The sequence below is a fragment of the Biomphalaria glabrata genome, chromosome 3, assembly GCF_947242115.1.
Source record: "Biomphalaria glabrata chromosome 3, xgBioGlab47.1, whole genome shotgun sequence".
NCBI classification, from domain to species: Eukaryota; Metazoa; Mollusca; class Gastropoda; family Planorbidae; genus Biomphalaria; species Biomphalaria glabrata.
Genome location: NC_074713.1, coordinates 34,589,967 through 34,601,025, shown reverse-complemented (window position 1 = coordinate 34,601,025; position 11,059 = coordinate 34,589,967). Strand labels below are relative to the sequence as shown.

The 11,059-nt window shown below is 33.6% G+C and overlaps 1 protein-coding gene across 1 annotated transcript; it reads left to right on the top strand.

The window, feature by feature from the left end:
• The first annotated feature begins 47 nt into the window (after positions 1-47).
• LOC106057015 (probable inactive tRNA-specific adenosine deaminase-like protein 3) lies at positions 48-10,467 on the top strand. The gene is made up of 7 exons (XM_013214024.2): positions 48-316; positions 1,329-1,399; positions 1,572-1,785; positions 1,922-2,033; positions 2,974-3,130; positions 7,039-7,150; positions 7,451-10,467. Exons 1-7 carry the CDS (start codon positions 141-143, stop codon positions 7,626-7,628), a joined length of 1,020 nt encoding a protein of 339 aa, XP_013069478.2. The 5' UTR covers positions 48-140; the 3' UTR covers positions 7,629-10,467.
• Positions 10,468-11,059: the final 592 nt, after the last annotated feature.

Below are 11,059 nucleotides of genomic sequence, written 5' to 3'. Positions count from 1 at the left end.
ATTTCAAAAGGAAAGCACATCTACTTTAAACTTTTAATTTCCAATCTAAAAGAATTCAGATGAGTATCATCTTCTTATAGACTCAAGCAGCTCTAGCAACTAGACCTAGATTGGCTAGATCTAGACATGAGATCATTGAAATGTCCTACAGAAAGAAAATGAAAACGTGTTCTTTATATCAAAATGATGAAAAAATAGATGCATGTGAATATCAACCTGAGCCAGTTTTAGCTGACGAATACTTGGAACCAGTACATTTGGTAGATGTATATGTTGCAATTATTACAGATAAAAAGAAGACCTCGAAAATTGTGAAGTGAGTCTACTCTGACTCTGTCTATAACTATACTAGACTATAGTAATGGTGTCTATACTGACTATACTACTATAGACTATAGTCTATCTAGAAAATCTATAGAGTATAGAAGACATTTATAGACAGTTAAAGACTAAGACTAGTGACTAGTAAGACAGAGTGACTTATACTTATACTTAATACTACTTATAGACTAATAAGTAGTTTAGTAGTTGGACACAGTCTTGAGTCTAACTTTAGTGACGAGTTTAGTCTATTAAAATAAGTCAATCTAGAACTAGAATGACTAGATCTAGATATACTGTAACTATGTTAAATAGTAATACATAAATATTGTCTAGAGTCTGGATTATACTTACACTATAACATAACTATTGTGTAAGAGTAAGATAGATCTAGTAAAATCTAGTTAATAATAATAATAAGATTTATTGATATATTATTTTTTATTGTCTAGGACTAGATTCATATGAATATATAATATATGAGTTTTATACTATTTATAGTCTAGATTATCGATCCAAAATATTGAATTATATTGGACCTCTATATAGATAAGTTTAGTCTATCCTGGGATAAAATAGATATATTCTGATATAGATGATAGAAAATACAGCTCTACAAAGTAAAGTAAGTTTTAGCTTAGATCTAGACTATTCTAGACATAAAGACTAGAAATAGTGGCATTTAGGAAGCAAATCTGTCAAAACCACGTCTTAGAAAGTACCTAAGATGTTGAAGGAATCTCTCTGTACAAAATTTCATGCCACTCTCTTTAGTTTATATACAATGCTTTTTAAAAAAAAAATAGGCGCTGGTACTCAATGACTGATTGCCTAACTTTTAACTACTAATAAATTAATAATATACTTAAATATACGTTAAAATACAAGAAAAGTAATATTTTTTTCCCCATATTCAAAAAGGTGCCGGTACGCCATACTGTTGCATACCGTCACAAAAAAAGCCCTGTAGATATAGATATATATTATTTTCAATATTTTTTTTCCAGAAAATTAAATGAAATTGCACCTCTAGGATATTTACAGCATTTAAAAAGAATACGAACAACAAATGACCCAGGTACTGGAGCAAACAAACCAAAATTATGTCCTCATTACTTGTACAATATGATGTATAGAGTTATTAGAATTCAATAAAAGAATTCTAGTTTAATTATAACATTTGCACAAGATAAGTATTTATTTATTCATTCATATTATATAATTATATTTACTTGTTGTTGTTTTTTTAGCTGGGCCCCTGCAAATTGTGCTTTATGAAAAAAGTTTTGCTACTGATATATCAAACTGGGATAGTCAAAAATGTCAAATAGAGGAAGTCATTTCAACAATTGATGGATTAGGGAAAAAATATTTGACTAAAGTTCCATCAACACCACCTCTAACAAGGCATCAATACAATGAAGCAATTCAATACTGGCCTGTTAACTTCCATGAGGATAAAATGTATACAAGTATATACGAATTTTAGATAAAATTATGTGGCTTATATGTAAAGTTTTAAATACCTGGTGCCGTAAAGCCTAATTTATATAAAAAATTAAATGGCATTTTTGGTAAATTACTGTTTTTACCTTTCCAGGATAACATCTTTATTGTCAGGTAAATATTTTGAGAATAAAGAACTACAAGACATTGAAATGTACATGAAGTTGGCCATTCAACTTGCACAAGTTGCTAAAAGGAAAAAGCAGGTTTGTAACATGTTTTAGACACAACATTCTTTAATCTTATTGATCATAAAATTACAAAATTTTACCTAGTGTACCTATTAAAGATTCCTACATAGCAGACCTGCCTACCATTACGCAAAATGTCCCAAAAATGACAGCCAGTACGTAAATACAAATTTAACCCATCACTGGGGAAAAAAACAGAAAAGGTGGCGTGAAAACATAGTGCCCAGATCTATATGTTGATTGGTTGTTGATAGCTTTAGATTTAATCTAGAAATAAAGAATGCAAGAGTGGTGTTGTGGCAGGTTGGTACCATTCAGTTAGCTGCTACACCAAGATGCCCTTTTTTTTTTTTTTTTTTTTTTGTAAGTTCATTAGTAGAAATTATTTTGGAGCTTAAAAAAAAGGGCAAATAAAAAAAAAAAGAATCCCTGATTCCCATATTCATTTTAATAACAAAATAAATCGAATCGCTATCGATTCAAAACACATTATTTAGATCTAGATATCTAGATCTAGATTACTTATTATACAGGAATATACTCTAGACTACAACACTATAGAGTCTAGTTAGATATTACGTTATGATTCTCTACATTCTATAATGATCTAGATGGATAACTTCTAGTTCTAGATTCTTAGATCAAGGTTGAAGGTTGGCCTACGAAAGTTTGGAGTAGGCCTACGTTTGTAGCGGATCCATGGGATCGGTAATACTACTGAGTCAAGATTAAATCTAGATATCATCTAATATAGATCTAGATTTAGATCTAATCAAGACATCTAATATATTCTAATGATCAGTATTTTCAGTTTTGTTCCTTGGATCAAACTATTAAAAAACTAAAAAGTGAAGGCAAAAAGATAATATAATGCAATGTATTTGCAATGTGTAGGCTACTTTTATATAAGTCTAAATCAACATATTTGTTTCTCCTTTTTGTGTTTTTATTTTAGCTACCTATTGGAGCTGTCATTGTAGATCCTGTAACAAAGACCATTATCTGTGAAGCATATGATTTACAAAATTCTGGATACCCCCTCCAGCATGCAGTCATGGTGGCCATTGATCTTGTTGCACACTCACAAGGAGGAGGAATGTGGATATATGAAGGTAAATATTGGTGCAGTTAGGGGTGAGGTAGCTGAGTGGTAATAGGGTTGGGTTTGAATCCTGGTGAAGGCAGGGATTTTGAATTTTGGGATATTAGTGTGCCCCTGGTGCTACCCAACTCTAATGGGTATCTGACATCAGTTGGAGAAAAGCAAAGGTGGTTAGTAATTTTGCTGACCATATGTGGACAACAGAAATAGATGATCTTTACATTATCTGCCCCATAGATCACAAGGTCTGAAAGGGGTAATTTTTGTTTTTTATTATTTGGTCTATTAGAGACTACCAAGACAGCAGGGGCGGACTGGCTATATGGGCGAACGGGCAAATGCCGGGTGGCTGGTACCAAATGGGCCGGTCTGGTTGCGACCAAAAAAACAAACAAATTTCAATGCAGACAACTTAAAAAAAAAAAGTGACAGCAGCAAGAAAGTTTTCTTGTTTTGTTTTGTTTTTTTAAATTATTATTACAATTAATTTTGTTTGAAATTCAACAAACAAGAATATCAAGAAAAATACACTGTACGAATTATCATTTGCAAAATATTAGGCTGTACTTTCTGCTATGCACGAGCCGCATAGACTGCTTTGATGTCTTCTAGGCTGTGTTTGGCCTAATCATTTTGCTGGTCGGCATGGACCTTTGATGGCGCTCCCATTTTTTTTTGCTCCTTCCCTTCCCCGTCTTCTGATGGTTCCATTGTCAGTTAACAAAAAAGACGGATGAGAGAGGTTAAGTTAGAAAACATTGATATAACGCAGCACAAAAAAAATACTTAATAGAAATGAACTTGAACACATACACACACTCAATATGGGTATAAAGTTCTACTTTCTGCGATTTGAAAAGAAATAGTAAGTTTCTTTTTGTTTATTTTTAAAAACATAGATTTAAAAATACTATACTTAAGCCTTACAAAAATATTATTTAATTAAAAAATAAATCTAGATCTAAATTAATTTTTATACTATTATAATTAATGGCAAACTTATGCTTAGTATGAAGTCATTAATGATGAAAATTATTACAATAATTTATATAGTGCTGTCACATCCGATATTTAATGAAAAGAGATTTAATTTATATTTTAAATAATGGGTCATGGTATTTTCATATATATACAAATCGCGTTTTTGAAAATGTACTAGGACGAAGCAAGAGCTTTTCACATTAAGTACCTCTTTAACCGTTCTGCTTTCTCTTATCTATTAATGGAATGGGTTGCCTGAGTCAGCCAGGAAACAAATGATTTAGCATATTTTAAGTCACAGATCAACATGTATGACTAGATTGACACATGAAATGCCTAGGACATAACTATCTTATTTTTTTAAGAAATGTCTGTAATCTATAAGTAATACCAAAAAGCTTCCAACTAATTAGTCTGCTGTTGTATTGTTTATAGTTTCCAGACTACATACATGTATAAATAGAGTACATTATGTAATCCTACGAATGCATTCATCCAGTTTTCGATGCGTTATCAAACTTTATATATTTTGTAGAGAATTAGGCTTACACCTATAATATAACACATGGGCGTAGTAGGAGGGGAGGGGGTTCAAACCATCACTTGCCTCAGACCCCATTGTCTGAAAGGGAAACTTTACTTACTGCCCCAGTGCAAACTTAAGCTAACTACAGTCACCAAAAGGGGTTTTGTGTTTGGCCTCCCCCCTCCAATACAAAAACTAAAGCATTTTACCATTTTCTACCTGTCGCTGAACTCCAGTGAATAGCAAATTTAGTTTTTGAATTTTTTTAGAGGAAGAGTAGCAGGCTAATTGCACTGTATATACCTCAGAATATGCATTTTTTAAAGCTTAAAATAATGGAAATGATGCTTGGTTCCCACTTGGGGAGCTCACAGCGCTCCCCCGGACTCCCTACCTGTCACTTGGCAGTGTGTACTGTCTTTCCACTAATTATAGGAAGAGAATATTCTGGGGTGGAAAAAAACGTTTGAAAGAATGAAAGATCAGAGTGTAATGAAGATTAATTACATATGCACACACTAATATATATATATATATATATAAATTGCGGAGTGGGGTAAAAATCTCTCCACACCGAAAATATATGACATGCCATTTGTGGGCCGGTTTATATGGTAATGCCCGGGCCGATTTTAACTCCCAGTCCGCCCCTGCAGGACAGTGTTAAAATAAATTAATGCTAATAAAAAAAAAATTAATTTTTCTGCATGAAATACTACGGTTTTGGGAGTAGCCTAATAAGATTTAGTTCAATGACCCCTGCCTTTTTTTTAATACAAGATATCTGAGTATCATTTTGGCAACAGGCTTTCATGGGAAGATCATTTTGAAAACCTAGCAAAGAAACACAGCTGCTATTTTTCTTGTATAAACTTAACGGTTTTAATTACAATGGAGCAGTTTGGCTAATTTTTTATGTGCCATGTGCTAACTTTTGCAATAACTTGTGGACAAGGTAATGTGTAATACAAGCATTCACTGATAAGACAGTCTTTGAAAATAAAAAGAGCATAAAAAAACTGCATGCACAGCCCTAAAAAGACACCCGCTCCATCATAACTACAATTCAACACTGAGTGATGACTTATATCTATTAATGCTCAAATCGAATGGTATAATAACTTGTTTGTTCCTTACTCTGTTTAACGTTTGTTCCTTACTCTGTTTAACTTTGTTACTTGTTGACAAGGGAACATACAATGAACATTGTGTCTGTTCTTTTTTGTGAATTTTTTTTTTTTAATTGAAAAGAAACTGTTCCAATCAGGATCAATCAAGCAGTCTTGGTCCAGCAAATAGAAAGGCATATAAATAAAATAATCTAACCCACTTGAATTTGATAACAGAAAATATGTTTAAGTTAGCTTGCTTTAAGAATGACAAAACCTTTGGGCTGCCTTTAATTTTTTCAAAACAAGTAATGGAGATTTATTTTTCTTAACTACTTAATAACCTTAAATAAAATAAGAAACTAGAAGCTATTATAATTTAAGTGTATGCTGCAGCTTGTGTGATAAATAGTCTTGCATTTTGGTTGTATTGCTATTAAATATTTATTGGACGCTATGTTTTCTTCTATTTGGGAATAGTGTTTATATATCTATGAAGCTAAGTTTTATTCAAGGTTAGTATATAAATACTGTTATAAACCTGGTGGTGGCACAGATGGGGGGTAGTGGTGTGTGTGTAGTCAGCCGACGCAAATCGCCCCAGGCCAGCGCTAGACGAGCGGTCAACCGTGACGAGCTACGACGGTCAGCAGAGTCGAGTATCAACAGGACGGTTTGGGAAGGATCGCCGTCATGAACAGAGCTCAGGAGCTTCACGAGAGTTGTAGTCATCTGACCACCTAGAAACGTCGAGCGGCGTTCTGTCCGGTTTGAGAAGGCCAGTAGGGACCCTATATAAGAGAGGAGGTGTCGCAGTCAAGACGGTGGAGAAAAGGGGCTCCATACAGCACGGTTCAGAAAAGGGTTTCACGACAGAAGGTTCACTACAGCACAGTTCAACGGTGTGGTTCTGTACGGAGCATTACGACGGTTCGGTGCGGAGTACTGTCAAGTACAGTTGAGATGACTGGCGTCCTGATCTTGGTCTGCGATCGAGTCCGACACAATGAGCCTAGTGTGTGAAGTCAGTCCTGAACTGTTGAACCCAGTGCAAGCCCGGAATGAGACGGAGAGGCCAGTGCAAGAGTTGATACGGCGGAACGGGGTTATCGGAGAGATATTTGTACAGTGTACGTGTTGCCAATTGTACAGTATTGGCTGTTATTTATTCAACTATTAAAGTGTTGCGTTACTTTGGAGCCCTGAGTTGTTAAGTTCTTTAAGTTGGTGGTGTAAGGTGGAGTTTGCAGAGAGCCTGGATAGTGAGATTCGTAACAATACTTATCATTGTTTTATTTTTAGATTCTCATAGTGAATTAAAATATGCCTCCTTGCAAGAACAACCAAAGAGTGGCACAGGAGTTTATTTGTGCACAGGATATGATTTATACACTACACAAGAGCCATGTGTTATGTAAGCTAATTTAATGCAAATCATTTCTTTTTAATTTTTTTCCCTTTCCTTTTAACTTATTCTTTGTTATTAGCAATGTGCAGTAAAACCTTTTGTATCAACCTCACTTAAAAAAGAATAGCTAATTATTTTATTGTGTGATTTGTAAAGTTAAAGGTCTACAAACCAATAAAATGCAATAGGACTAACATGATTTATTAACATTGTAATATGATTGAGATATGTTATTGTAAGTGGTCAGCTACAAACTGATTTGATAGCTCAGCTTTAAATTTTTTATTTGCTTATTTTGTTTGCTAGGTGCAGCATGGCTTTAGTTCATTCCAGAATCAGCAGAGTTTTCTATGGGTCAAGTCAAAAAGATGGTGCTCTAGGCTCCAAGTTCAAAATACACTGCCAGCCTGGATTGAATCATCATTACAAAGTCTTCCGACATTGTCTTCAACAACACACAGATCAGCTATATTCCGAAAGATGAGACATCATTGTTTGATAAAGAGTTGCTTAAATTTGTCTTATTATAGTGGACATACTGTTAACAAACTTTTACTCCTATTAATAAAAGACAGTTGTACGAAAAAAATTGATAACTATGATTCATTTTGTGTATGAATTTGAATTGTAAATGAAGCTTTAAGCTGTTAAATAAACAGACACATCTTGTTATAAATAAGCTTATCTTCTATAACCCCTTTTAGTCATGAGGGAACTATGGATCATCTTAGAAATGAGATAAATGCCTAGACCTAAGCTATGGTTGGAATAATGTCGCCCACACAGCAGTTCCTCCCCTCCCCTTTCTGTGCAGCTGATACAGGTTGAGATCAGCTGCATTGCAGGCTCTGCCATAGTTTAGCATTGTTATTGCTATCTGACATCAAAGATTTTTGACTTGGTTATTTAAAATTATATTGATGTAAACATTGGCTTATTTCTAGTAATTTACATACATTGTTTATTGGTAAATGTGCATGGCTTGCAATTTCTCACTTTTACTTGATACAATAAGGATGTTTTTAGTTTGTCATACAATCAACTAAAATTGTATTAGTGATGTTCTAAAGTTAAGAAATAAGAGGAATGGTATCTTGTTCATAGCTAGAATTTTATTTAGTATAAAGTAGGGTTGCACCATATAATACTTTTTTATATCTGGTCGTAGCCGCATACCTACATGTCTTTGTAAATAGCTTGTGGTACTGAATATTTTGCAAAACTGCTAAATAACATACCTATATTCATACTATTTTTTCTTTTTTAACTTTTATTTACCTAATTGTTTTAAACTCTATAACTGATTGATGAATTAAAGTTCAACAGATATGCCTATCACAAACTAATCTGTTTAACATATGAGGGGGTGTGTGAATGTATGATGCCACCAACTGTAAAGGGGGTGTGTGGGATGGTCGATGTAGAACATATAAATGTATATTTAACTAGTTACTAATATAAGCATTAGGATTTATTAAAAGAAATTTCTATAAATCAAATAAGAACATAAAACTAAAATGTTATTTAACCTTGGTTAGGCCAATAATAGAATATGCATCCTCCGTTTGGGACCCTCAACTCAAGAAAACATTAAGAAACTGGAACAGACACAAAATAGAGCAGTGAGATTCATAACAAACGAATATTCACATTTGACTAGAGTAACACCTTTAGTAAAATCACTAAATTTAGAAAGCCTTCAGGACAGAAGCTCAAAAGTAAAGTAGCAATCATACATAAAACACTGAACCATAATCTTCAAATACAAAAACAAAATTTAATAAAATACTCTAAAAGACACAAAGATAAAGGCACATTCCTCGTACCATATGCTAGAACAAATTTGTACAAACACTCCTTCTTCCCTAGTGCTACTAGAGCATGGAATGGGTTGCCTGAGCTAGCCAGGAAAACCAGTGACTTGGCTGAATTTAAGTTATTGGTTAATATGCATGACGCGTAGGACGTAATCATCTTTTTTGAATTAACGTCTGTATTATATAAGATAAGAAGTAACTAATGTAAGAAACATCTTCCTTGTTACAGATTTTAATGTGGAAAAAGCTCCGTACAATGAAAAAAGAATTATATCAAACCATAGGCCTACAGATAAATTAGCTAGGTCTAGATCAAAACAAACTACAAAAAAAAATAATTATTTTTTAAAGTTTAGTTTAAGAGTTGTTGTTTTTTTTTTAAATTGGTGATTATTAGTTAAACGACTTTATTTTTAGTTTAAATTGAACTTTGTTACATTATATTCGTTTTTTGGTTAGTTCAGCTCCCATCACTAATGAACTGTAGTTATATACTTATAGGTCACGCCTGTAGGCCAAGGGGTGTCAGGTTTCTCATGTACTCCAGAACCTTAATTGAGATTTATCTTTAAGTAAGCAAACTTTGTTTCCTCATAAGATATCACCTCTAGACAATGCCAACATATTGTCTCAATGTGGTCACCTAGCTGTCTGTCTATAAACTCAATGTGATGGATTAAACAAATGGAAAATGAAGGTGGAGATAGACCAGCACTGATAGACACATAGATACTGCTGAGTACTTTTAACTATCCCCGGCCAACAATCCTGCAGTGATATCCATCTTGATACAAATATGGCCGGATAGTGAAAAATGGCCAGATTTTCGGATGGAGCTAGACGTACTATCAAATGCAAGCCTAATGTAAAGTGATACAAATCGGTCATTTACTAATGAGAATTAAACCTTGCAATAGTAGAGATGATTTATGATGCATTTACAGGAATTTCAACAGTATTTTGAGAAGTTAACTATTATCTGTACAGAACTTCTCAAATAGAGATCTGCATGTTTTGATAATATTTCTGTATATTATTGCTAAATTTTGCTGTGGTTGATTCAATATATTATTTCTATTGCAACAATAGGTTATACTATTACTATAGTTGAGATTGCCAATACTGTAATTACACATATACCGACATGAATACAAGATAAATTTGAATCACAAATGGAAATGACATACAACAGATTTTTCAAGCCAAACTAGTAATGAAACAACTCTTACTACTGTGACACTTGGCTGGGTCCCTTATACATAGAGTAGTCACAAGCCTAATCCTGCAGATAAATTGTTGAGTAGAAACTTCTTGGCCTACTTATTTCCAGAGTGCATGATGTTGCAAGCATTTTTTTCTTCTCATTCAAGAACAAGGGGCCAGTTTCTCAAAGCTGATGATGTCATTTTAGTTAAAATTTTAAAATTAGGTTAAGCCTGTGACCATTATTATAATTATTTTGATAATCAACCTTTTATTGAGAAATAAAATGTATTCTTTGTGATATACTTTTCTTCAATACCATTCTCTAATGCTTTCGATTTTTAAAATACATTTTGGTATTAGATCTAAAAATAAAAAGGCTGTAATCAGGACAGTATTTAAGGCAGGGTAGGCGAGTCTACAGCCCAGGGGCCTCCACAAAAGAGGTTTAAAAAGTGCTACAATGGGCCAGCAACTTGGGATTGATGCAATTGCACCCCCTATTTGGCAAACATGCTAGAGGTGGGGCAACATAATCTACAAAAATTGGTTAAAATATAAATGTTAAGTATATATTATTAACAAAAGTAAAGAATTAGTATACAAATTGTGTTATTTCTCTGCTAAAATTCTAGGGTCAGACAAGTGGGTGAAAGGCAATTGAATTGCCCACCTCCCCTTTCCGTTACCTCAGTAAATACAACTCTGCTTGAGTCGGGTGTCGAATATCGAGTCCCCTTGATAGTTAGCCAAGCTCAAGTTTATTAGCCTCTGTCACATATCCCGCGTTGAAATTAAAAGGCAGTATTATATATGTTTAAAATTTCTTCTGGGCAATCTTTTCCGGCTTGGTCTATATCATAGACATTAGTGGAACATTCCAAATAGATGATCC

Bases quoted from the DNA above. Each gene is read 5' to 3' on its own strand.
- LOC106057015 (XM_013214024.2), top strand. From the start codon at position 141: ATGTCCTACAGAAAGAAAATGAAAACGTGTTCTTTATATCAAAATGAT. The intron at 317-1,328 runs GTGAGTCTACTC...TTTTTTTTCCAG, and splicing joins AAGACCTCGAAAATTGTGAA to AAAATTAAATGAAATTGCAC. The intron at 1,786-1,921 runs GTATACAAGTAT...TTACCTTTCCAG, and splicing joins AACTTCCATGAGGATAAAAT to GATAACATCTTTATTGTCAG.